At 38.5% G+C, this 27,991-nt stretch overlaps 1 protein-coding gene across 1 annotated transcript in view; it reads right to left on the reverse strand.

Moving 5' to 3' along the window:
• Positions 1-321: 321 nt before the first annotated feature.
• TES (testin LIM domain protein) overlaps positions 322-27,991 on the reverse strand; it is a 63,342-nt gene continuing 35,672 nt past the window's right edge. The window contains exons 2-7 of the mRNA XM_052638623.1: positions 27,114-27,199; positions 13,570-13,822; positions 12,250-12,585; positions 11,091-11,306; positions 10,527-10,685; positions 322-796 (exon numbers count right to left, since the gene is read on the reverse strand). Coding sequence (XP_052494583.1) covers positions 608-796; positions 10,527-10,685; positions 11,091-11,306; positions 12,250-12,585; positions 13,570-13,822; positions 27,114-27,199 — 1,239 coding nt within the window. The 3' untranslated portion in view covers positions 322-607. The remainder of the gene's footprint in view (positions 797-10,526; positions 10,686-11,090; positions 11,307-12,249; positions 12,586-13,569; positions 13,823-27,113; positions 27,200-27,991) is intronic.

Here is a 27,991-nt window from a genome sequence, read left to right on the forward strand (position 1 = left end):
ATAGACATATGCAGTAAAGCCATCTCTGCCTAAGTTAGGAAATAGCAAATGCATAGACATTAAAATGATAATGGTTCTTTATACTATGCTGCATTTCTATTTTCTCTGTCAAAAGAATTCACTGTGTATCACTATAAAATTCAGCGAATAAGATGAGGCAATAAACGTACAGCCTTGGCATTAGGGCAAGTTTAATTTCCTTTTCATTTTTATACAAGAAGGGAAAAAGAATATAGAACATGAAATGCTCATCTTTCCATTCAAACACTAACTTTTAAGTGTTTCATATATACTGTGTTTGGCACAAAGAAGGTAGGAATATGAAGACATTAAACTCAAGCTTCCAACTCAAAAGATTTTACATCTGGAAAGCCAAAGAAAGGTAAAACTCTTTACCATTTTAAAAATTAAATGCTTAAAGCAGGTTTTAAAAATTGAGATGCAAAAATTTGGTTAGGAAAAACATCAAAGAAAGATACTGAACAAAATTTCCTGGTTTCCTTTATAGTTTCTTTTTTTTTCCTTTTATTTTTCCAAATTGCATTTTACAGTAGAAATGCAGACCACTCTGGATAGCTAGGGCTCGATATTGCTTGGTGCTCTCCTCTTAAGACATCATCTTCTTACACTCCACCGAGCAGAAAACCATCCCTTCTACGGGCATGAACTTCTGCCCAATGAGACACTTGCTGCAGCAGGAGCACAGAAAGCACTCTGTGGATGCGTGCCAGCTAAAGTTGTTATAGGTCACCCGCTGCACTTCAGGATCAATAGCATTGTGGCATCCTTGACATACCTGTTAAGGCAGTTATACAAAGAAGAGAAGAGGATGAGAGATCAAACTGTGATGGTAACATTTTCACATTAGAACAAACAGTGCATTTCTTTAGACGGCAAAATAAACCAAGAATGACAACCTCAAAGATACACAACTGAGAATGACCTTTTAGTTAACCTCCATAGTTATATGCGGAGCATGTGGGAAATAACAGGTGAAGTCCAAACAGCACTTGATGCTTCTAAGATAAGCCATAGGCGTGCAAGCCAGAAAGTCTTGAAGTTCCAAAGCAGTGTGTTCGGTTCCAGTGTATCTATTAGATTGTATATCAGCAGTTATATTTTTTTTAAGTTTTATGATTTTTCCTATATCACAAATGCTGGCAAGAACAAGAGAAACTCTTACTCACTGCTGGTGGGAATGCAAAATGTTTCAACTCATGGGAAAGACAGTTGGCAGTTTCTTATAATAAAACTAAGCATACTTTAATTATATACTCCAGCAGTCATGTTCTTTGGTATTTATCTAAATGACTTGAAAACTTATGTCCACAAAGAAACCTGCACATGATGCTTTAATTGTAATTGCCAAAATCTGGAAGCAACCAGGATGTCCATCAGTGGGTAAATGGATAAAGAAACTAATATATTCATACTCAAGTGAAGTCGCTCAGTCATGTCCGACTCTTTGCGACCCCATGAACTGTAGCCTGCCAGGCTCCTCTGTCCATGGGATTCTCCAGGCAAGAATACTGGAGTGGGTTGCCATTTCCTTCTCCAGGGGATCTTCCCAACCCAGGGATTGAACCCGGGTCTCCTGCATTGTAGGCAGATGCTTTCACCGTCTGAGCCACCAGGGAAGTCTCCACATTCATACTACTCAGAGCTAAAAAGACATGAGCTATCAAGCCATGGAGGAAACTTAAATGCACATTACTAAGTGAAAGAAGCTAATCTGGAAAAGCTATACGCTGTATGGTTCCTTATATGACATTCTAGCAAAGGCAAAACTGGGGAGAAAAAAAAGATCATTGGTTGCTAGGGGTATGGAGTAGGAGACAGGCAGGATGAAGAGATGAACAGGCAGAGCACAGAGGGCTTATAGGCCAGTAAAAATATTCTGCATGATATTACAATGATGGATATATGCCATTTGTCCAAACCAGAGAATACACAACGTCAAGAGTGAACTCTAAGCTAAACTGTGGACTTTGGGTGATTAGGATATGTCCATGTAGATTCACCCTTGTTTAAAAATGTGGCACTCTAGCGAGTGATGCTGATGATGCACAAGACAATGCATGTGTGGGAGTAGGGACTATACGGGAACATCTCTGTATTTCCCTCTTAACTTTGTTATAAAGCTAACACTGCTCTAAAAAAGTCTTTTTCAAAAAGATTTCTTCCTCATTCACTAAAGCTCTGAAGTGATAATTTTACCAGTCTTACCTATGACACGTGAGGTGATTAACACTACTAAATTCTAGACAGCGGTAAGTTAAAATCTGGAGAAGGCGACTGAAGTGACTTAGCACACACAAGTGAAAACTATGTGCAAAGTAATTCAGGACTCAATCAAAAATACTGATAGTGTTTGAGAATAATTAGTGTGCACTAAAAATATCTCTTCTGTCATGTCATAATTTATGTAAAATCAAATATCATGGAATATTAGCACTTATATTCCATATGCCATTCAGTATATATGTATGTCATATACAGATAAATATGAGATATACCGGAGAAGGCAATGGCACCCCACTCCAGTATTCCTGCCTCGAAAATCCCATGGGCGGAGGAGCCTGGTGGGCTGCAGTCCATGGGGTCGCTGAGGGTCGGACAGGACTGAGCGACTTCACTTTCACTTTTATGCATTGGAGAAGGAAATGGCCACCCACTCCAGTGTTCTTGCCTGGAGAATCCCAGGGACAGGGGAGCCTGGTGGGCTGCCGTCTATGGGGTCGCACAGAGTCGGACACAACTGAAGCGACTTAGCAGTAGCAGCAGCATGAGAGATACACATCCACACCCACAAACACACATAATTTTCTTCTTTAGCTGAACATGTTTAGCAAGAAAATAAATGAATAACTGGCATTATTACAGCAGAAGACAAAACTACCCAACTGAGAGCTGTAAAACATTAGATAGTTCATATGCCTTCTTGTTTATATGTTATGACTGAAACTGCCTAATATTTTTCTTTTAAATATTTTATAACAAATGAAGAAACCAGTAAGATTGTCCAGCATTACATAAAGGTGGCTAATCTTCTGCACTCTTGGTCTCTTACTGTGATTGTCAGGAATTTCTGTGTGATGAAGGTGGATGGGTTGAGGAGGGCCACAGGTGTATGACTGCCACTCACTGGGTGAACTGATTTAGCATGTGGTGTGAGGCCTTGGTATAGATATCCATTTCAGACCTGTAATATAGTAATACTTTCTATATTTTTAGATAACTACAAGGTTTCTAATTACAGAGACTGTAACTCCTTATCTCACAGTTTATGTCAACCCAGTCTTCCCTGAGAAGTAGGGGAGATCTTTGCATGATTGATCCTGACTACAACAAAAATGACTGTTTTGATTACAATGACTCCTAATCTGAAGCTGCACCATACAAGCAATTGCTTTTGTATAAATTCATTTTTATAGCTTTGTAATTCATTTAGAATGTAGCCCTTTGTTGTTTTCACACTCAATTTTTTATTCCTCTGATTTTAGATCATGATCTACCCTCTGTATCTCAGCCCTTTAATAATATTTTTAGATCATTTTATAATCTTTCAAAACTCATGTTTTCACTGCAATTTTTAAAAAGTAATAACTACTGTTCTATGTACAATTAAGGAAACTGTTTTGGTAAAAAAATTTAACATATAAATAGCAGTAACAGGCAAATTTGGCCTTGGAGTACAGAATGAAACAGGGCAAAGGTTAATAGAGTTCTGCCAAGAGAATGCACTGGTCATAGCAAACACCCTCTTCCAACAACACAAGAGAAGACTCTACACATGGACATCACCAGATGGTCAACACCGAAATCAAATGGATTCTATTCTTTGCAGCCAAAGATGAAGAAGCTCTATGCTGCTGCTGCTCTGCTGCTAAGTCGCTTCAGTTGTGTCTGACTCTGTGCGACCCCAGAGACGGCAGCCCACCAGGCTCCCCAGTCCCTGGGATTCTCCAGGCAAGAACACTGGAGTGGGTTGCCATTTCCTTCTCCAATGCATGAAAGTGAAAAGTGAAAGTGAAGTCGCTCAGTTGTGTCCGACTCCTAGCGACCCCATGGACTGCAGCCTACCAGGCTCCTCTGTCCATGGGATTTTCCAGGCAAGAGTACGGGAGTAGGGTGCCATTGCCTTCTCCAGAAGAAGCTCTATACAGTCAGCAAAAACAAGACTGGGAACTGACTGTGGCTCAGATCATGAACTCCTTATTGCCAAATTCAGACTTAAATTGAATAAAGTGGGGAAAACCACTAGACCATTCAGGTATGACCTAAATTAAATCCCTTATGACTATACAGTGGAAGTGAGAAATAGATTTAACAGACTAGATCTGATAGACAGAGTGCCTGATGAACTATGGACGGAGATTCGTGACACTGTTCAGGAGACAGGAATCAAGACCATCCTCAAGTAAAAGAAGTGCAAAAAAGCAAAATGGCTGTCTGAGGAGGCCGTACAAATAGCTGTGAAAAGAAGAGAAGCAAAAAGCAAAGGCAAAAAGGGAAGATATACCCATTTGAATGCAGAGTTCCAAAGAATAGCAAGGAGAGATAAGAAAGCCTTCCTCAGTGATCAATGCAAAGAAATAGAGGAAAAGAAGAGAATGGGAAAGAATAGAGATCTCTTCAAGAAAATCAGAGATACCAAGGGAACATTTCATGCAAAGTGAAAGTGAAGTAGCTCAGTCATGTCCTACTCTTTGTGACCCCATGGACTACACAGCCTACCACGCTCCTCCGTCCATGGGATTTTCCAGCCAAGAGTACTGGAGTGGGTTGCCATTTCCTTCTCCAGAGGATCTTCCCAACCCAGGGATCAAACCTGGGTCTCCCACATTGTAGGCAGATGCTTTACCATTTGAACCACCAGGGAAGCCTGCAAAGATGGTTTCAATAAAGGACAGAAAAGGTATGGACCTAGCAGAAGCAGAAGATATTAAGAAGAGGTGGCAAAAATACACAGAAGAACTGTACAAAAAAGATCTTATGACCCAGATAATCATGATGGTATGATCACTCACACTCAATTAGAGCCAGATTTCCTGGAATGTGAAGTCAAGTGGGCCTTAGGAAGCATCACTATGAACAAAGCTAGTGGAGGTGATGGAATTTCAGTTGAGCTATTTCAAATTCTAAAAGATGATGCTGTGAAAGTGCTGCACTCAATATGCCAGCAAATTTGGAAAACTCAGCAGTGGCCACAGCACTGGAAAAGGTCAGTTTCCATTCCAATTCCAAAGAAAGGCAATGCCAAAGAATGCTCAAACTACCGCACAACTGCACTCATCTCACACGCTAGTAAAGTAATGCTCAAAATTCTCCAAGCCAGGCTTCAGCAGTACATGAACTGTGAACTTCCAGATGTTCAAGCTGGTTTTAGAAAAGGCAGAGGAACCAGAGATCAAATTGCCAACATCCGCTGGATCATCGAAAAAGCAAGAGAGTTCCAGAGAAACATCTATTTCTGCTTTATTGACTATGCCAAAGCCTTTGACTGTGTGGATCACAATAAACTGTAGAAAATTCTGAAAGAGATGGGAATACCAGACCACCTGACCTGCCTCTTGAGAAACCTATATGCAGGTCAGGAAGCAACAGTTAGAACTGGACATGGAACAACAGACTGGTTCCAACCAGGAAAAGGAGTACATCAAGGCTGTATATTGTCACCCTGCTTATTTAACTTATATGCAGAGTACATCATGAGAAACGCTGGGCTGGAAGAAGCACAAGCTGGAATCAAGATTGCCAGGAGAAATCTCAATAACCTCAGATATGCAGAGGATACCACCCTTATGGCAGAAATTGAAGAGGAACTAAAAAGCTTCTTGATGAAAGTGAAAGAGGAGAGTGAAAGAGCTGGCTTAAAGCTCAACATTCAGAAAACGAAGATCATGGCATCCTGTCCCATCATTTCATGGGAAATAGATGGGGAAACAGTGGAAACAGTGTCTGACTTTATTTTTGGGGGCTCCAAAATCACTGCAGATGGTGATTGCAGCCATGAAATTAAAAGATGCTTACTCCTTGGAAGGAAAGTTATCACCAACCTAGAGAGCATATTCAAAAGCAGATTAGTTGTCAGTTGCTTCATTTGCTATTATTTTCTCCTATTCAGAAGGCTGTCTTTTCACCTTGCTTATATTTTCCTTTTTTGTGCAGAAGCTTTTAATTTTAATTAGATCCCACTTGTTTATTTTTGCTTTTGTTTCCAGTATTCTGGGAGGTGGATCATAGAGGATCCTGCTGTGATTTATGTCGGAGAGTGTTTTGCCTATGTTCTCCTCTAAGAGTTTTATAGTTTCTGGTCTTACATTTAGATCTTTTATCCATTTTGAGTTTATTTTTGTGTGTGGTGTTAGAAAGTGATCTAGTTTCATTCTTTTACAAGTGGTTGACCAGTTTTCCCAGCACCACTTGTTAAAGAGATTGTCTTTACTCCATTGTATATTCTTGCCTCCTTTGTCAAAGATAAGGTGTCCATATGTGTGTGGATTTATCTCTGGGCTTTCTGTTTTGTTCCATTGATCTATATTTCTGTCTTTGTGCCAGTATGGGGTGGGAGGTGGGAGGGGGGTTCATGTTTGGGAACTCATGTACACCCGTGGTGGATTCATGTCAATGTATGGCAAAACCAATACAGTATTGTAAAGTAAAATAAAGTAAAAATAAAAATTAAAAAAACAAAAAACAAACAAAAAAACAATAAGAGAAAAGGAGGCCATTTTGAACATTTAAATTATGATGAAATTTACTAATATTTTACTCTGTGACTCTACTAAATGAAGCTGAAATCTATAAAAAATAAATTAAAAACTTTAGAAAAGTAAAAAAAAAAAAAGCAGAGACATTACTTTGCCAACAAAAGTCCGTCTAGTCAAGGCTATGGTTTTTCCAGTAGTCATGTATGGATGTGAGAGTTGGACTGTGAAGAAAGCTGAATGCCAAAGTACTGATGCTTTTGAACTGTGGTGTTGGAGAAGACTCTTGAGAGTCCCTTGGACTGCAAGGAGATCCAACCAGTCCATCCTAAAGGAGATCAGTCCTGGGTGTTCATTGGAAGGACTGATGTTGAAGTTGAAACTCCAATACGTTGGCCACCTGATGCGAAGAGCTGACTCAATTGAAAAGATCCTGATGCTGGGAAAGATTGAAGGCAGGAGGAGAAGGGGATAATAGAGGATGAGATGGTTGGATGGCATCACTGACTCAATGGACATGAGTTTGAGTGAACTCTGGGAGTTGGTGATGGACAGGGAGGCCTGGCGTGCTGCAGTTCATGGGGTTGCAAAGAGTCGGACATGACTGAGCGACTGAACTGAACTGAAATAGCATAGAATGTAGGGTTTATGGGCTTCAGAAAATTTAGGTTTATTAATAATTTGATTGCCATTCATCCCCAAATCTGACATGTCCCCAGGTAAAACTACTGATCCCTATCCCTGCTGCTGCTGCTAAGTTGCTTCAGTCATGTCCAACTCTCTGTGACCCCACAGACAGCAGCCCACCAGGCTCCCCCATCCCTGGGATTCTCCAGGCAAGAACACTGGAGTGGGTTGCCATTTCCTTCTCCAATGCATGAAGATGAAAAGTGAGAGCAAGTTGCTCAGTGGTGTTCGCCTCTTTGCAACCCCATGGACTGCAGCCTACCAAGCTCCTCCGTCCATGAGATCTTCCAGGCAAGAATACTGGAGTGGGTTGCCATTGCCTTCTCCAGATCCCTATCCCTAATTCTTCATAAATCTGAAAGCTACCCAGGACTCAACTAAGGGTCTGGAGACTCCAGGACCAGTAAGGGAGTTTATGGACTTCATTCACCACTTTATGCTTGATATTTGATTATCCTGAATTCTTAATTAAACTGCTAATAATCTGTTATTATTTCCTTCAATTCCTCCTACTTCTTTTATTTATTTGTATATGCATTATAAAATTAAAAAGTTGATGATGACATTTGCTCTCTAGCAGGAGGGTCCTGTGAAATCTCAGAGATGTGAAATCTTGGGGTAGCCATTTGACACTGGAATTCCAGAGACCATGCAGAGACAAACTAATGTATTTCCCACTTTCCTCCTTCCAGGTTAATTTTTTCTTCAGAAAAGTCCTTTTTTGAGTTGAGGTTTTAGCTTCAGGTCTAAAAATAATTTATATTCTCACTCCTTTTTTTTTTTCTTTTTAAAATTAAAAGATCTAAGCAGATCAATGCCCAGAACTAGACAATCTTCCAATTTTTATATCCTTTAGCATGTGGCTATCACCTAAGTTTTGTTCAGGTGATGAATATTCATTTTAGTATTAAGCACATGGCAATAGTGTATCTTACTGAGAAAGTACACCTTCTAAAATAAATCATGCTATATTATAAAGCTAAATAACTTCGGGTCTCTTGCATTCTCTCTGTAGTTATTCCTCTCCAATAACTACTGCAACACAATGGAGAGAAGCTTGTATTAATAACAAAGTAGCTTCATCTGCTAAAAGCTTTATTCTATAAATATGAGTGCCTACTCTGTTGTTCTAGTGCTGAAAATAGAACCGAAAAGAAGCAGACAAAATCCCTGCCCTCATGGAGTTTACATTGTACTCCTTGAGGCCAAGGTAACACACCATACAGTGAATGCTTATTATGATAATCCTCTTCCGTAGAGAAACTGTTGCAACTACATTCAAAGAAGCATTTTTTTTAAGCTAAATGATCTATTAGACTGCATAGTGATTCAACATCTTATCCTCAGTTATAAGGAGGGTCCATGCTGACCCTCACAGAAAATGAGAAATGTTAAAACACAAGTCAGTCACTCAAACATTTCCTAAGTGCAGACATTGAGGGTATGGAAATAGAGGGAAGCTCTATGCGCCAGCTATTTACAGTCTGGTGGAAGAGACAGAGGAGTGATATTGACAATCACACATGTGGGTAAGTACACAAAGAGGCCCAAGGGAACAGAGACACCCTGCCTAGCCAGAGAGAAAGGGGTGGAACATGGGTAGGGAATCGGGAAAGGTGTTCTGAAAAAGTTAAGCTTAAACTGAGTCTGGAGGAGTGTGCAGGCATAATCAGGTAAAACAGGCAGGGGCTCCTCCGGCAACCCAGTGCTTAGGACCTGGTGATTTTACTGCCAGGGGCCTGGTCGGAGAACTAAGATCCCACAAGCTACGTGGCACAGCCAAAAATAAATAAATAAATAAAAACAGAACAGGATGCTATACCAGACAAAGGAATGAGTGTTAGCAGAAGACAAAGAACAGTATAAACTATGAAATGAAGATAACTTGGGAAATGGTATGATTTGGGTTAGATAACTAGTAGGGAAGCCTGGCCTGCTGCAGTCCGCAGGATCACAAAGAGCTGGACTCGACTGAACAACAACTAGTAAAAGTGGCCGGATAGGCAAGAAGGGGCTCGATCTATTAAGTAAAGGCTTAATGATCAAGTTTTCATTTTAGAAAGACTACCTTCCATCATTATGGAAGGTAGCTTTGAACAAGAAGAATGGAAGTGGGGAGGCCAAATTTGAGGTCGCTATAATAATCAAAATGACAAAAAACAAAGCTCTGGAGTGGAATAGTTGTAACTGTGAGAACCTGCGATACACTGATGAGGCAGAGTTGATAGAAAATGATAGCTGATAGATTATATCTGAGGGCAATGGGTAAACGCTGAAAATTGGCACTGACATCAAAACTTCTTAACCTTATTTTCATATTAATAATAACATACTTTTGGAACTATATAAATATGTCATTATATTCCTCAGCCAGGAGTCTCCACTAGTTGATAGTTCAGGGAGATCTTTAGTACTTATTTACCTGCATATAAAGTAAACATCTATCCTTTTAATATTCCTGGATTATAAGTTTTACCATATATGGTCAACTCTTTATCTATCTCTGGGCCATCATGCAACAGAAGCTCTGTGTAAGCATGGTAGATTTTATACATATACATATATGTGTGTATCTCTGTGTGTGTATACACACACATATATATACTTTCACATTAAATATTTGAATGCTTGGCTTATGCAAATAAACATGCAAGTCAAATTTTGTTCTGAAATTTTGTTTCACATATATATTAATTCAGTGAGGGTTTAAGAAAGGGCACTGTACAATCTCCAGGTAGCAAACACAAAGCCACAGTGCGTGATCTGGTAACATGAACAGAAATTTATAAATATTCAAATAGAGCTAAGGCATATGAACAGTCTCTAAAAACCTTAATTTAAGTGAAAGCTGATCTGTATGATGAGACTCAATCAATCTTACTCCCATTAAGGAATTTTTTTGGTGGAGATTTGGTTATCAAATAGCACTTTATATTATAAACTGCATACACAGAATCTTGAGGTGGGTCATCCTAGTCAACACATGTACTGTTTTTGAATTACCTGGATTTTAACGCCCTATGGTAGAGTTCACCTGTTTCCTATTTGAGAGTAGTACTTTCTGTTTCTCCTTTGTAAGAGACCTAAATAAAGCAGGTCAAGGCTACTGAATCCCAAGGTGTCTCTTACCACAGCGTGGTTCTTCACATAACAGGGTTTGCACACAGGCTTGTCATTGACCATCACGTATATTTCCCCAGCTAGGATGTTGTCACAGTCGAAGCAGCAGAAGTGTTTCAGATGCCAGTTTTGGTTTTCTGCCTGGGTATACTCGTTACTGAATATCAGCTAGGAAGAGGATAAAAATAAGATCAATCATGTTTTTTCCTTTTTGCTTCAAATGACCAAGCTAGTTCTTTAGACAACAGATTTAGATCCACAAGGAACATCAGTCTACTTTTGGGGGTTTGAAGCCTGAAGATAACCTAAAGCTTGAACCTGGATGATTACTTGGTTTAGTTCAAATTAATGTTTCAGGTATCTGGACAGTCTTCATTTGTCAACACTATTAACATGGGCATTCAGAATGACTGAAATGTTTTTTTCATTCAACTTCTTTGGATGTAAATAAAGCACACGATACTGGCTTAATTCATTCTGCTTTCTCGCTAAGGGAGGCCTGGTTAGCATGGTGAGGGAACCATAGGAAGATGCAAAAGGGAGCCTGCATGTGGGTGGCCCTAGGGAACATACCTCATCACAGCCAGCACACCGGGGCTTCTCACTGTCACAGTAATGTCTGCCACAATACAGCTTGCCATTCTTCCAGAAATAAATCATGTCGACCAGGAGTTCATGGCAGGTACTGCAGACGAAACAAGCTGGGTGCCACAGTTTATCGTATCCGGCCCTTTCAGCATAGATGGCTGGGTCTCCCTCCTTCATACTCAGTTTGCAGCAGTAGCAGGACTGAAAGGGAAACCAGCCAAAACAAGCTAGTCATCCAAGACTGGTGCTTCTCATCAACAGTTCCAGCAGGAATTCAGAGAAACCACTTCCAAGAGAAATAATTTCTACTGAAATTAGTAATTTGTCCATATAGGAGTATGGTGTTAGTATTTGTGAAAAGGAATCTCTTGGCTTTCTCCAGGTTCTCCAAATGTAATTCTTGCACCCAATGTGTAACAGAGCACTGTTTACTGAATCAAAGTTGCTTATGGAAAAAGGCTAATAGTAATTTGCACTTCAGTTTTAAGTAGTTCTCTCAAAAATGATTACCTTAAAACTTATTCTACATTTTTTTTTCTGTTTTGTTTTAATACAGGACTAAGCCTGGTTGGTTGATGTGCTAACAGGATCTATGAGAAATACCTAACAGTAAGTTTAGTTCTTATTTTTGGTTCATCTGTGTCACAATTTTCTTCTACTTTCAAGGCATAAAAATGACTTCAATTCCCCTGTCTCAGGAGACTTGTATGATTGACTATATCCACATGTTTAAGTTTGAATGTTATGCATGTTCTCACGAGCAAAACTGAATTAACCTAAGCATATATTATTCTTCTTTATCGGGAGAGAGAAACAATTAACAGCAAAATTATGTTTAGAAACAGATTCTAGATTGTATGTTTTATTCCAGCATGACACCATGTTAACTGCTGTGTACACATAACACTTGTAATTATCTTTGGCAACAGATAATCAGAAAACTTGGCTTTAGACCAAGGTTTCAAACATGATAATTCTCTAAAATAAGCCTAAACTGAAATTATAATTCAATTTACTTCCCTCATCTACTCCCTTCTGGAAACAGAGGAATGCAACTTCCCCCACCAGCCTCCCACAGTTCAAAGAAACGGAATGAACCTGTAAAATATACCAAATGGGCTAACATCATGACTGCTTTACTTACATACTGAGTTCTTTTGTGTTCCGCTGATTTGTCCTCCATGGCCCCTACCGCTGTCGTGGTGCTTCTGTCCCCTCCAGGAATGTACATTTTGTTGGGGCCTTGAGTGTTCATGTCACGGGGGAGTTTGACATCTCCTACGCCCAGAGCCTCGCTCTTGTATTTCTTCACAAACTGCTCCATCTCCTTCACCTCTTTGGGAGATAACTCATGGCATTTTGAAGGGTCCTGGTCATGGGCAGGGAGTTGCTTTGCCAACTGCTTCTTCCGGTACTGTGCCCCCTCTGAGCCTGCCACTGGCTGCTTCTCTTTGGGCAGCATTTGCATGTACTGCCTGGCCTAGACCACAAAGGAGACCAGTGTTAACTGGGAGATGCCTTGGCCATCAGACAAATGATACTATATAACACTCATTAGAATCAAATTACTGAAGAATTCAGTTTTATCCATTAATAACAATTGATCTTCATAATACAAGTTATCTTGAGATGTTAATATATTAAAAACACAGTAAAAATGGTGCAATAAATAGATTTAGCAAGTAAAAATGAACACATTTTTTCCTTCATGCAAGTAAAGCTTTTTTTTCAGTTTGTAAAGACTTGGGTTACTAATGTTTACTTGTGCTAAAATTACTTTGCTATACATCTGAAACTAACACAACACTGTAAATCAACTATACTCCAATAAAATTAATAAAAAAGACAAAGCCCCCCAAACAAACAAAAATACAACTGTATAACTGCAAAAGAAAACAATTTTTTAAGCCACATGTTCAGAATGGCCTAAGGATCATCAGTATTGTATAAGAAAATGATATCACAAGATTCATTTTCATGATTTAACTAACCATCTTAAAAGATTTCCAAATGTCTCATCTAGTTATTATATTAGTGGAAGGAGCTTGACACAAAATTGCTTTTTTTTGCCTTATATATAAAAGAAATATAGTGTTGACCACCTTTTGAGTTACAAAAAATTGACAGAAATTCTATTCTTTATATTTTTTTTAACCATCTTAAGAAAAATCTTCCCAAAAGTAACAAAGAAGTTACTAGCTTTATACAAAACATGTTTTTCATTTAATTACTGAAAGTGTCACGCCATTTCTTTGAAAAGGTCAACACCGATTATCTATGTAGTGAGAAAAATTCTATGGGATATCTAATCTTACTTCCAAAAGTCCAACAGGAGTTGGAAGTCAAGGTAATGGGAACCCCCCAAAATAAAAGACCTGAGGTCAATTAGATCACTAAAGGAACTGCCCTAAATAAGTAGCCTAGGAACGTTAATAAAGGGCCTTCCCTCCCCCTTATTATTTACCAGTGCCTGATTCTGGACAGGAGGAGCCCATTCGTAGGTAACTGTATTGATGGAGACATTCTTCTTGGCAGCAACTGGATTGGTCAGTATCATAACATTGCGTTTATACATGGGAATTCCATCTGATTTTAGCTTTGCAATCAGGGTGGTGTACTTGGTGTCTTCAAAAAGTTTCCCTACTTTTCTATCCTCTTCATTGCTCAAGAGGACATCATGCTCTTCTTGGCCACACTTGCAGTTACGACATATTTTTCTATAATTTTGGAGATAAGCAGGCAATGATTAATTATACTTAATCAATCACACATATATAGTTTATAATATATTTTTACAAATATTCCTTATAATGGTATGCAAAGTCAAGACTTATGACAGGTGGGGGTGAGGGGATTACAAGTAGCTATACATAAGTTTAAGTAAGGAAACATAAAAATGCATCTTTGCTTTATAAGACTTTGAAAAAGGTTTTGATTAGAAAGTGCATGTTCAAGGGAGTATGGCTGAGAGTAACCCCATGTGATAGTCCTCATTCTCTCAACCAGATATGCAAATAAAACAAAATCACCAAAAACTATCACAGCAAGCATTTTCATATTTTATTGCATGATAGCAGCCATTACCTATTTTTTTTCCCTAAGTGAGAGATAAAGAAGTTGTTATAACTTTTCTCCTCAAGGATGGTAACCCAAGATTTATGTTTAGTTTTTTTCATTTTCTTTCCTGTCCCCTTTCCAATTTCCTTTTCTCTCTTTTCTCATGTTCCATTTCCTTTCTCTTCCTTTCCCTTTCCTCTTCTTTTATTTCTTCAAAACATTTAGTGACCACCTAACCTGTGCTCCCTTATGTATAAAAGACACAATCTCCCTTCCCCAGTCTGGTGTGGTATGTAATCTTTCATTTATGCAACATATATGCGTGTCCACATGCCAAGCAATGTACCTGATACTAGGACATAATGATGAAAATAATTAGGCCCAGTCTCTGACAGTCTAGATTGTATGCTTACCACCTGGTGAGGAGACAGACATTAAACAAATATACACACAGACACACACACAGACACACACACACACATATACCTATAAATGCATTTGTGATAATCACAGACTACTTTGAGAGGATATCATTTTGACTTGAAACTGGTGAGCAAAGGACTCCATAAGAACATTAATCCTAAGAAAGTGACATTTAGGTTGAAATCTGAAGGATGTGTAAAATGAATGTGAACTGTGTGTATGTGTTTGAGAAGAGGTAAAGACAGGAGAAGAAAAGCCTCCAGACATTTTGGGTAGAAAGAGTATGTGTGGTCGTCCTGTATTAGGAGACTGCGTCCTTAGGCCCTATGATCAGAGAAGTCTGGTATGTATGACTACAGTGAGCTAAGTAACTTGGGTAGTGACAAGGCTGGAAAGGTAGGCAAGCCTGAGATCATGCAGGGACTACTTGTAAGGCATATTAAGAAGTCTGGCTTTCATTGTATGAGCAATCAGGAGGCTCTGAAGGCTTTTAAGTCATGGAATAACATGATTAGATCTATCACTTTCAAAAGCTGTAATACCTGCCATATGGAGGACTTAGGGATAGATGTAACTTAAAGCAGGAAGACCAGTTAACATGTCAATGGTGCATCCAGTCTGCAAGGTCCTAAGGAACAGGGATTCTACTGCTATTTCAAACCTGGAATTTACATCTTGGATGGTTACTGTTTTGGCCTGGGTAAGATGTGCAATAGCTTGCACTGAAGTATCTGATAGTGGAGATAAAAAGAAAGGAACAAATTTAAGATATCCTTAATGTGAAACTGGTCTTCCCTTGTGGCTCAGTGGTAAAACAATCTGCCTGCAATGCAGGTGACTCTCAGGAAACCTGAATTGGATCTCTGGTCATGAAGATCCCCTGGAGAAGGAAATGACAACCAACTCCAGTATTCTTGCCTGGGAAACTCATGGACAGAGGAACCTGGCAGGCTACAGTCCATGGGGTGCAACGAGTTGGACAAGACTGAGTGACTAAACAAATAATGTGAAATGAATTAAGCCTTGTGAATTCAGTGATGAAAGGAAGACAGAATCAGTTAAAAAATGAACCCAGGTTTCTGGGATGAGTAAGACTGTAAAAGGAATGTAATTTATTAGATCATAAAAGCAAAATAAGAATAGTACTGAGGTATGGGATGAAAATGTTGGTGAAATCTATCCAAACTGAAATAATAAGTTTGAAATGCCTATAAAACAGGGTAAAGATATCAAGTAGATTATAGGATATATAGATCTATTATTAGAAACTGTAGCCTGGTGGAAAATATAAATTCAGAAGTCAGGGAATAAGTTGAATAGAGCACTTTCACCTCCTGGGGGAAGAGCAGAGGGAGATGAGGCCGCAGGAGGGAGCCTGGTACAGGAGCACAAGCTGGCAAAGATGACAGAGGAAAACAGAGAGTAGAAAGAATCTGTGGGATTAAAAATATAAGCTGGAACTAAAATACCGCACAATGATAGCATATAAGTTAGAGGGAGAAATCTGAGAGCTAAAAAAAACATTTTAATATCCTTACACTGTTCAGGAAGACACTGAAGATATAGATTAACATTGGACGTTGTTAACTATATATGTTAAAATATCTAGATAACTAAAGAAAGAAATGTAATTTCTAACTATGATAAAAAGGGATGAAAATATGAAAATGTAATTAGTCAAACAAGATCGGAGAAAAATAAACTTGGGAACTTAGGAGATGTAGAAAGCACAAATTAGATGGTTGATATAACCTAAGCATATCAACAGTCACAATAAATGGACTCATTTCTCCAGTTAAAAGATAAAGGCTTTCAGAAGGATAATATAACAAAGTAGTTAAACTATATGCTGTTTAAGAAACACTTAAATTTTAACCACACAGAAAGGATGAAAAGTATGATGATGCAAAAAGATAAATCTGGCAAATACCAGCAAAACGTTGTTACATATATTGAAAGTGAAAGTCGCTCAGTTGTGTCCAGCTCTTTGTGACCCCATGGACTAAGTCCATGGAATTCTCCAGGCCAGAATACTGGAGTGGGTAGCCTTTCCCTTCTATAGGGGCTCATCCAACCCAGGGATCGAACTCAGGTCTCCCACATTGCAGGCGGATTCTAGACCAACTGAGTCATGATATTAGGGAATACAATTAAGGCTTTTTCCCTCAATGAGTATCAGAGTCACTTCACAGTAACAAATACTTAAAACCACTTCTCTGCTATAACAATTAACTGAATACCACCTAATAACCTAACTTCAACATATACAAGCAAAAGTAACAGAACTATAAGAAGCAAATGGACAAAGCCATCATTATGGTGAGATTTAAAAAAATTAGAGATAAAGATTTGAATAACACAGGTATTAAGCCTGACCTAAGAGACACATGAAAGCATTATATCCAGTGACTGGAGAATATATATTCTTTTTACAACTATTTGAAACACTTTGAAAAACCAAACATCTACTAGGCCATAGAGCAAGTCTCAAGGACAGATCATCAACCAGATAAGCTGAACAGAATGCAGTTATGTTAAAAATCATGAACAAAAACATTACAGAGTACTTTTAAAAAAAGACTCTTAAAAAATTAAATGTTGAAAGAAAAGAATTACAATATAAATTAAAACAAAAAACATTTTAGGAAAAAAGAAAGCAAAACTATCACTTCCTGAAACTTGTAAAATACAACTAAAGAGATGCTGAGGAGGAAAATTATAGTTAAGGTTTGCTCAAATTAGAAAGAAGAATAAAAATTAATAAGCTAATTAATTAATTAATTAATAAGGAGGTTAGGAAATATTCAGACAAAACCTAAAGTAAAAAGGAAAATAAAGACAATAACAGAAACTGATAAAGGTTTGCTTCTCATTGGATACAGAAAACATTCAATACATATCAACATTTCTTCTGATTACATTTAAAGTAATTTTAGTTGTAGAAAGGAATTAGGACTTTAGAAAGGGTTTCTGGGGAAAAAAGTCGGCAAGCACTCAGCATCCGTCATACTTAGTGCATTCATTTTAGGATCTGAAGCAAGAAAGCAACCTTGCCATTGCCACTTCATTCATTTTTCCTTGGGTACTAATCAGAGCAATAAGAAAGTTCAAAGAAATACAAGTGGTAAGGATTCATCAGAAAGGGAGAAACTAAACTGTTAATTACACATGCTTGAATCGATCATATAAAGATGTATTAGCATGATGAAAAGTTAATAAGTCTTACATATTCAAAATTAATATAAATCATTGGATTTCTCTACATCAGAAAATTACCAAAAAAAAAAACAAAACCCCTAAACACTTTGTCAAATAACAAATTATTAAATAATTATTTACTTTTATGTTCTGTTTTTCTTAAGGTGAGGTATGCAAACTGAAAATATTACATTGGACTTATACAGTCCCAGAAAGAGAGAGAAAGAGTGTGTCAAGAGATGTAGGGTAGGGAGGCAAAGTACTTCCCTTGTGTACACATCGGTCAGAATTCTTTATTTGGTAATAACTTGCTGAATAGTTTGCATATTCTAGTTCAGCTATAAAAGACTTACATCTGGTTATCTCATACTTTCATCTACTGGAAAGGAGCATACTCTCCTACTACAGTATGTTCTTCACTCTTGTTCTTCAGTTAACGAAAACAATATAATTATTCATAAAACTATCACAGTGCTTCTGGATCAAGTTTAAAATGACACCTTCCTGAGGGGAAAGAGGTGGGCTGGGAATTTAGTTCTTATATAAATAACTAGTTCCTTATATGGCTGTGAACTATGGCATGCATCCTGGCATTAGCAAAGTGACTGACTAAAGAAGGAAGGAATCATGTTACAAGGATAGTGATAAATATTGGAGTTCCTTCAAAAATGTTTATTATCCAGGTGTACACCAGTATAACATGTATGCCACGAAATACAGAGTAAGACTCTAAAATCTGAAGGATTAATAGTAAAAGAGTAAGTGAAACAAAGCCTGTGGACTTTCTAAAGCATGAACTATACTATGACAAGCTGTAGCATGGTTAAATAGATTGTATTTACTATGAACATGATATATAAAAAAGTATATTAACCAATGACATACTAGCCGTCTCTATACTTCTTCTTATTAATCTTGGTGATTCTTTGAAGATTTACATTCTGAGAAAATCTATATTCCCTGCCTACCCGTTAACCTATCCAACATAACTTTATTAAGCAAGTAAATTCAGGTTAAGACACCACACTGATAGCGCAGTGATGAGGGAAGAAGTAGTAGCTAAAGGAGTCAGCCTATGCCTGATGAACAGTTTCCTAAGTGGGGAAAAGCTATGATTGATTCATGATCATTTTTAAAATCCCAATATACTATAAGCCTCATCTGCATCCTTACTCCAAAACTGTGACCTGCAATAACAGAACTGGCAAGAATGTGACTCAAGAAGGGAAGGATGGTTCTTTTAGCCAGAGAGTTGTCATCAATGTAGTAGCTGGAATGACCACATTCGTCCCAGACTCCGAAAACCAGAGCTCCGTTTCTGCAATAAAAAGGGACAGCTACAAACCACTAGGCAAGAAAGAAACCCATAAAATCTGGGCCAGCTGCCAAGAGCTATCCTTGTGGAAATGTGCACTATCCACTACTTATCTAGGTTTTAAAACATATTTTTGGGGGGTTTTAGTCTACAGTGTTTTATATTCTAATCTCCCATATTTAAATTATTATTTTTTAATTTTTAGAAATATCTCCCAGGAAATTTCAAGTCATTTGGAAAATAGTCAATAAATTTATTAAACGGAAAATTTTGTTGAGAAATTAGGGAAGAGAGAGATACCGTTATTTTTTATCTAAGAGAAAGTCTGAGGATGAGTAGGACATTTAAGAAAACACCGAACTTTAAAAAATTTGTTTTAGACCAACCTGAAATAAAATGAAAACGGCATAGGTGAGCAGAGTATCCATGTGCAAGGGGCTATGTTTATAAGGTGTGTACAGTATGTTTCTTCAGATGATTCACATGTAACTTTTGATGATAGGTGTAAGGCTTAAAAAGTTTATTTTTATTAAATTTATCTGAGCTATTCGTTTGAGGGGAGTATTTAAATCAGCTCCCATACTTACACAGCCGTCACATCTCTAAATCTTCTAAACTGCCCTATAGCATTTCTGCCCAAATTTTCCATGGGAGGTTAAAGTTGTGTGAAGGGGAAATGTAGGGGAGACTCTGAATTAAGTTAGTTTAAAACAGTCTTTTTTATATGACTTTCTAAAAAAGATTTGAGGGTAGACTGGTAGATTGGGAAGCTCTATGATGTAGGGTGAGGAGAGCTATTTGTCCTAAAAAGTTTAAAGCTGTTAACACATACACATGCAAAGATTAATATGCATGACAAATGAGAACTGTATACTCACAATTTTATATTACAACTTCAGAGTTCTTGAGTTAAGTTCAGGAGAGTACAAAACTTACCAAAAGCACTGCTCAGAAAAGTAGATAGATTTATAGTTGCAAGCTGAAAGCAGTCAAGAAACTATCCCTCACAGCTTCTCAAAAGAGAAGTTATTTTTGTAGCACTATTTGTAAAAATTATTATTTTTCCAAGGCAAGTAGTAGCAACTGGAGTGCTCTGACATACCGCCAGCAGTCACAGTGATTTAACGGAATGGTCATGACACTGCTATAAACGAATAATTTAAAAGGGTTGGAAGCTGCCCTTTTACAACAGGGATATACATATATGGACTTAAGAGTGGGCCTCTGTTATAGAATTCAACACAGGCGTTAATCCATTTATGGTGGGGAATTTTCAGTTTTCAGCCAGCTCTAACCCAATCAGAAATTCTCTGGACAGATGTATGCTATATTCATCCAAATAACACTTTTCTTGTAAAATGCAACTGTTTTATTGAAATGATTTATCGAGGATTAAATAAAATAATAATTTTATTACTTATTCTATTACTTATATAATAAATGATCTATGGTTCCAATGATATTACTTTCAATATGAAATAATTGGCTATAAACTTCATATCCTGGGTTTCTGTCTCGCATTTCATAAATATTTGTTATTTCTAAATATTACTTAAAAGTGTGCCCAGAAGATAGTAGTTTTTTCATGATAAGTATTAATATCAGGTATCCTCAATCTTTTATTTTCCACTAGCTTTGTAATTACTGGTACACTGAAAAAAAGGAGAGCTCACAGTTAAAATATTTTTGTCCACAACCATGTCTATGCTGCAAAAGCGCCATACTGGGAGGGCACACAGCTGGTGCAGTCCACAGTTCACTGGGCAGAAGAGTGTGAATGTGGGTTCAAGTTTTTGTTCTGTCCTGTAGAAAAGTGGTGATAAGGAAGGTTTTGGTAGGCTTTGGGTCCAAATTCCAGCTCTACCATCTATAAGCCATGCCTTAATAAATTATTTAACTTTCCTTAAGTCCTTGACTTCTCAAATATAAAATAGGAATACTACCACTTATCTCAAAAGGTATTATGAGGATGAGGTACAATCAAGTAAATAAAGTGCTGTGATAAACAGAATTTTAAGACAGTCCCTATGACCTTCACCTTGGTATTACTCCTATTATGTTACTTTATATGGAAAAGGAGAGGTTATTCAGGTGTGCCAAATCTTATCACAAGAGCCCTTAAAATATAATAAGTTCTCTGGCTGGGAGTGTAAGAGGAATTTGAAGAGATCAGAGGTGCAGAAAGGATTCTAAGCCAACTATGTTGGCTTGGAGGCTGCCATGTGAGTGGCTTCCAGAGGCTGAGAGTAGCCCCTGGCTAACAGCCAGCAAGGAAACAGGGACCTCAGATCTACAATCACAGAGAAATAAATTCTACCTTCCTAAGGAGTGAGCCTGGAGGCAGATTCTTAGAGCTCAACCTGGCCAACTCCCTGATTTCAGCCTTTTAGGAGCCTAAGCAGAGAATCCAGCTAAGCAGCCCAGACTTCTGACCTAAAGCACAAATGGAGGTTGAGTTAATTAACATCCAGTTATTGTTTTAACCTGCTAAATTTATAGTAATTTGTTATGGAGCAACAGACAAGTGTTTATTGGTGTGCGACAAAGAAGATGTTCATGTATTTCTTACTAAGAACCAACAGGCTCAAATAAGTCTTTTCTTAAAAACTCCATTGGGTTTTAAGTTCAATCTGTGAAATGAGCTTTGGCTAGCTAACTTATGAATCCCACTCTAGACGTTTGTATGTCTAAGAGTTTGTTTTCAGCTTTTTACAACCTTTGGGACACACTTTGAACAGGCAGTCATACCTGTTGGATCTCTCCCATTCACTTTCTAGACCCACTCTGCACAGTACCCTGTGCAGTGCCTTAGCAGGCAGACACTTAAGGACTGTGGCAATGGGCCACCTTGCCCCACCAATGGAAAGCACCAGCAGGAGGTCTGAATGATGAAGAAAATGAAATTTGAGCATTTACTTCCTAGATTTCTACAAGTGTACAAGGTGCTAAAGGGGAAAATGATTTACTTTACTTGGGTGTGTGTGGACCAGGAAAAGAAGGTGCTATGGAATGAACAGGGTCCCTCCCCCAATTCATATCTTGAAGCTCTAACCCCCGATGTGACTGTACTGGGAGAGCTTTTAGGAGATAAAATTTAAATGAGATCATAAGGGTGGAGTTCTAATCTGAGAAGATTGGTGCCATATAATAAGAGGAGAGAGACCTTCTCTCTCTGCATGTACACACAGAGAGAAGGGCACATGAGGATACGGCCAGGAGGTGGCCATCTACAAATGAGGAAGTGGCTCCTCACAGGAACCCAACCATGCTCATGTTTTAGTCTTGGGCTTCTGGCCTCCACAAGTATAAGACAATACATTTCTGCTATTAAGAAACCAGTCTGTGGTATTTTACAACAGAAGCTGAGCTGACTCATATAGGGAGCAAAGACAACTTCTCAGAGACATCGCCTGGGCCAAGACTTGAAGAGAACAGGAAGGACTTTTTGTTTCCATGTGGTGAGATTTCTTTTTAGTTTGACCATATAGGGTCTTTCTAGGCAAAGGGAACATGAGATAAGGCACAGAAATTTCAGGAAACAGCATGTGTCTAAGTAACTGAAGCACAGGGTACTTGAAATGGAAGGAAGGTTGGAAGAGTAAGCAGAGGACAGATATTGAGGTTTAACATTAAAGGCCAAAGACTTTGTTCAAAGGATCAAGTCCAGTGGGAAAGCATTACGATTCTTCAGCTATTGGTAAGTACACAATAGTATCCATTTTCAAAAGACCATTCTTGTGGCTGCATAGAAGGTCAGACTGATAAAAGTGAAGAATAACTAGGCTCTGATTTTCACAATGTGCTCCAAGAAGCCCTAAGGGTCTTAGAAGTCAAGGGTCACCATGAAGATGGAGGAGGAGGTTAAGTGGGCAGGAACCTGAGACCGCATGTCTACTTCAATCACAGCAGTTCTATGGCCTCGAACCAAATCTGGAATCTTTGTTACACTCAGGACAACCAGCCTTAGAAAGTCTGTAAAAGTCTTCAAAGACTGTACCGAAAATGGCTCATCTGGAGGTCAAAGGGACTTACCCTCAAGCTTTCCAGCTGTGGTGAAAAGGTCAAGGAATTATCAAAAATTCTGAGAAATGTGTCTGGACTGATGCCAGGAAGAAGACAGAACTACTAAATAACACCATTTGTACAGAAGATATAAATCCAAGTTAGACTGGAAGCTGTGGCAAAGCCCTAGTCTTTTATGAATATGTGTGAACATGTTCAGTTGTATCTGACTCTGTGACCCCATGGACTGTAGCCCACCAGGCTCCTCTGTCCATGGGATTCTCCAGGCGAGAATGCTGGAGTGGGTTGCCATTTTCTACTCCAGGAGCTTCCCGACTCAGAGATTGGACCCTGTCTCTTGTGTCTCCTGGATTGGTAGGTGGATTCTTTACCACTGAGCCGGCTGGGAAGCCCTAGAACAATGTGTATCAGGAAGGAAAGAAACATGGTACATTAATACAGAGCAACAACAGAATGAATCCACATAAATGGGGAAATAAGAGAAAACAAAAAACCTATCTGAAGAGGTAACATTTAAGCCATGATCTGAGGGTTGAGCAGTTACCCAACAGGATAAAGAGGCCAGTATCATTTGTGCAGACTAAGGGAAAATGTAGGGGAAAAAAACTGGATTATGGGGGATAAATAACTTCTCAAATACTCTAGGGAACACAGAGAAACTAGTAAATCATAGGAATATCTACACTTTGGGTGAGATCAGGGACTTTTATCTTTCTTCAGTTCAGTTCAGTTCAGTTCACTCAGTCGTGTCTGACTCTTTGCGACCCCATGAACCGCAGCACGCCAGGACTCCCTGTCCATCACCGACTCCCAGAGTCCACCCAAACCGATGTCCATTGAGTCAGTGACGCCATCCAACCATCTCATCCTCTGTCGTCCCCTTCTCCTCCTGCCCTCAATCTCTCCCAGCATCAAGGTCCTTTCAAATGAGTCAGCTCTTTGCATCAGGTGGCCAAAGTATTGGAGTTAGCACATGGCAAAATATCTAAATCATAACAGATGCTTGGTGAATGTGTGTGGAACAGCAAATAACTCAGCCTGAGTTCTGAGACCCTGGGAGATCAGGCAGCAACATGCTAATGAAAATACTACTAGGTAGTAATCAGAGTTTGTTTCTTTTTACTTGCATATGGTTTCTCATAAGCAACCTGAGGCAATCAGAAACACAAGACGTTTGCAGGTCCCTAGGGTAAAATTATTCAACAACTACCACCTCTAGGAAGAGTTTCAACTGATCCGACTTTTGTCAAGTGCTCATAAATGGACCAATCAGTGTGAACAAGGAAATGACGAACCATGACTGGGTCAGCTTACATCACATACCCAACACTGTGGTTATTAACCAGAAGAAAAGCGAAAGTGAAGTCGCTCATGTCCGACTCTTTGTGACTCCATGGACTGTAGCCCACCAGGCCTCTCCATCCATGGGGTTTTCCAGGCAAGAATACTGGAGTGGGTTGCCATTTCCTTCTCCAGGGGATCTTCCCCACCCAGGGGATCAAACCCAGGTCTCTCGCATTGTAGGCAGATGCTTTATACTCTGAGCCACCAGGGAAGCCCAACCAGAAGATGTAGTCTTTTATGATTCTTAACAGATTCTCAGAAAATACTGAGGGTAAGGAGATGAGACTACATGGAAAAATGATAATAAATAAAGTGATTTTTATGTCACTGCTCTTATGTGACATTTTTATGTGAAAATATCAGATGATCATTATCTACAATACAAAAATAATACAGAGCAAATAAGCACTACTTTAAACTAACCTGCTTTAAATAAAAATCTCATTAGCAGTTTTGGCAAATGCATAGTCAAACTAAAAGGAGCATGATGTGAGACTGCAAAGCAAGAACTGTGCCCAGCAGAGGGCAGAGCAGCTCTCCACAAAATCCACTGAGTACAGAGAGCTGTGTTCTCAGGAGCTGAAATATTCTAATGCATGACAACTATTTTGTGTTTGGTGACTTTACCTTTCCAAAATATTACAGACATATTCACAAACTGCTATGTCCCTTGAAGAGGCGGCACAAAGAAGAGCCAGTAAAATCTTGTAATTTTAAAATTCCCTGGGCCATTTTAGCTCCTTACACATAAAGAACTGTATTATCATTTGGGGGAGGACTAAGGTTTCCTTTGCCTTCACTATTTAAAACAACTGTCCTTGTTTCCTAAAACTTACTATGTAAACGAGCTTTTAAAGAAACTTAATACCCTAAATTTTATTTTACATTCTTCTTTAACTTATACTGTATACAACCCTATAGCTGATTACATTTTTTATTCTATAGTGTTTCCTACGGAAACATGCAATGTAAGAGTGGTCCTCAAATGAGATTCATTCTAACAGTCAGCTGCCATCCTAATGATGTATGGTTGATCACTTTAATTTTTTCTTCTAGCAATAATATGCTAATTCTAACTTGGAAGAAAAGTTATGACCAACCTAGACAGCATATTCAAAAGCAGAGACATTACTTTGCCAACTAAGTTCCGTCTAGTCAATGGCACCCCACTCCAGTATTCTTGCCTGGAAAATCCCACGGGCGGAGGAGCCTGGAAGGCTGCAGTCCATGGGGTCGCTGAGGGTCGGACACGACTGAGCGACTTCACTTTCACTTTTCACTTTCAAGCATTGGAGAAGGAAATGGCAACCCACTCCAGTGTTCTTGCCTGGAGAATCCCAGGGACGGTGGAGCCTCGTGTGCTGCCGTCTATGGGGTCACACAGAGTCGGACACGACTGAAGTGCCTTAGCAGCAGCAGTCAAGGCTATGGTTTTTCCATTAGTCATGTATGGATGTGAGAGTTGGACTGTGAAGAAAGCTGAGTGCCGAAGAATTGATGCTTTTGAACTGTGGTGGTGGAGAAGACTCTTGAGATTCCCTTGGACTGCAAGGAGATCCAACCAGTCCATTCTGAAGGAGATCAACCCTGGCATCTCTTTGGAAGGAATGATGCTAAAGCTGAAACTCCAGTACTTTGGCCACCTCATGTGAAGAGTTGACTCACTGGAAAAGACTTTGATGCTGGGAGGGATTGAGGGCAGGAGGAGAAGGGGATGACTGAGGATGAGATGGCTGGATGGCATCACTGACTCGATGGATGCAAATCTGAGTGAACTCCGGGAGTTGGTGATGGACAGGGAGGCCTGGCATGCTGCAATTCATGGGGTCGCAAAGACTCGGGCACGACTGAGCGACTGAAATGAACTGAACTGAACTGAACTTTGAACACTTATAAACTATCATTATGGTCTTGGCAGCCACTGATGAACGACATTTATGTTCTTTAAAAGAATGGATTTAAAATACCGATTTTAGGTTTATATGACATAGAATAACAATTTTAAAAAAACATGCAAATAAGAGCTATAAAAAATTCACATTTTTGATCCACTAACATTTGTCTTCCATAGGTAGGCACTTGATTCAAATCAAGACAATGGCAACGGATTATCATTTTTTTTAACTCAAGCTTTTCAAAGGTTTTTAGTAGTAAATTTACAGCTGAAAATTTTTGGGGAAAAAAAACTAGATTCAAGTCCATTTCCTGACAACTAGGACATGAATGCTCAATTCATTGTATTTATTGTTTAATCACAAATATACAGATGAGATGTGCATAGTTGTCCATTTTAATAAAAGAATATAGTTGTCCATTCTTAATAAAAGAATAACAACTAATAAATAGTCCTTCAGGATTACCATAAACTTATTTGCCACTCAGAGAAGAGACATATTCAATATTTTAGTCTCACAGGAAAACTGAAAACCAGCAAATAAATCAAGCAAATAAATACAGTCACTATAGCTCAATAAGCTCAACTAATGATAACAAGTCAGAATAGCTTTATTTCTTATTTCTTAGAAAAGAATACACTAGATCACAACTTATCAACCATGCTGGATAACTTGTAAGCAGTCTCCACTGTCTGAGGAAGCAGTGCCAAAAAGCAGAAATTACTAATGTGGCTTTAGTTTTCAAAACATTACCTCCAGAAGTGCAGTTCGAATCCCTCACATTTTTCTTTGCATTTTAAACAAGGGGCTCCAAATCCTTGCTCATGACCTAGACCCATCTGTTAAAGAGAAAACAACATGGATTTATTATGTTTTTAAAAAATCTTTAAAAAATCAATAGACCACAACTTTAATTCAATTTACTACTCCTCTTGATATAACTTTCAAACAGATCTTTCGTGAGTATCACATTGTTTAGTCAGTGATGACCCCCAGGTATGCTCTATGGTGATTCCAAGTGCATACACAACATACCCTGTATTCTTATTGCTTTTTTCATGAATAAAAAAGCATTAGAATACAACTATATAGAAGACTAAACAGATTGCAAAAGTCACAAAAAGTCATGAATTTATCTTTTTGGCCACTACATGCCCTGTATATAATAGGTACAGGGAACAGTCAGAGGAGCCAGAGCTTGGAAAGCAAGCCTGGCCCCAAATGACATATTTTTTGGCAAACAAGGAATATGCAAACGATTTGGGGAAATATTGTTTTAATTATTTAATTAAAATTGATTTAATATTATTATTTTATTTTTGATAAGTATAACAATAATAGCAACGACAAACATACTGAATGACAGGGATAGAGATGAGCACTTATCTCACTGAAATTTTACAGAACCTCATAATATACTTATAAAGTAGGCAATTCTATTCTCCATCTTAAGAGATGACAACTGAAACTCTGAGAGGCCACAGAGCTTACTTAAGATCAACGTGTTAATAAATGGTGTACAAGAGATCTGACTCCAAGTCTGATTTCAAGGTCTGTGCTCTTATGCCCTAGATAGGGGTGCAGGGATTGCACTACTGCCCTTATATAGCAAACCATTTTTTTCCTTCTAC

This window comes from Budorcas taxicolor, chromosome 4 (assembly GCF_023091745.1).
Source record: "Budorcas taxicolor isolate Tak-1 chromosome 4, Takin1.1, whole genome shotgun sequence".
NCBI classification, from domain to species: Eukaryota; Metazoa; Chordata; class Mammalia; order Artiodactyla; family Bovidae; genus Budorcas; species Budorcas taxicolor.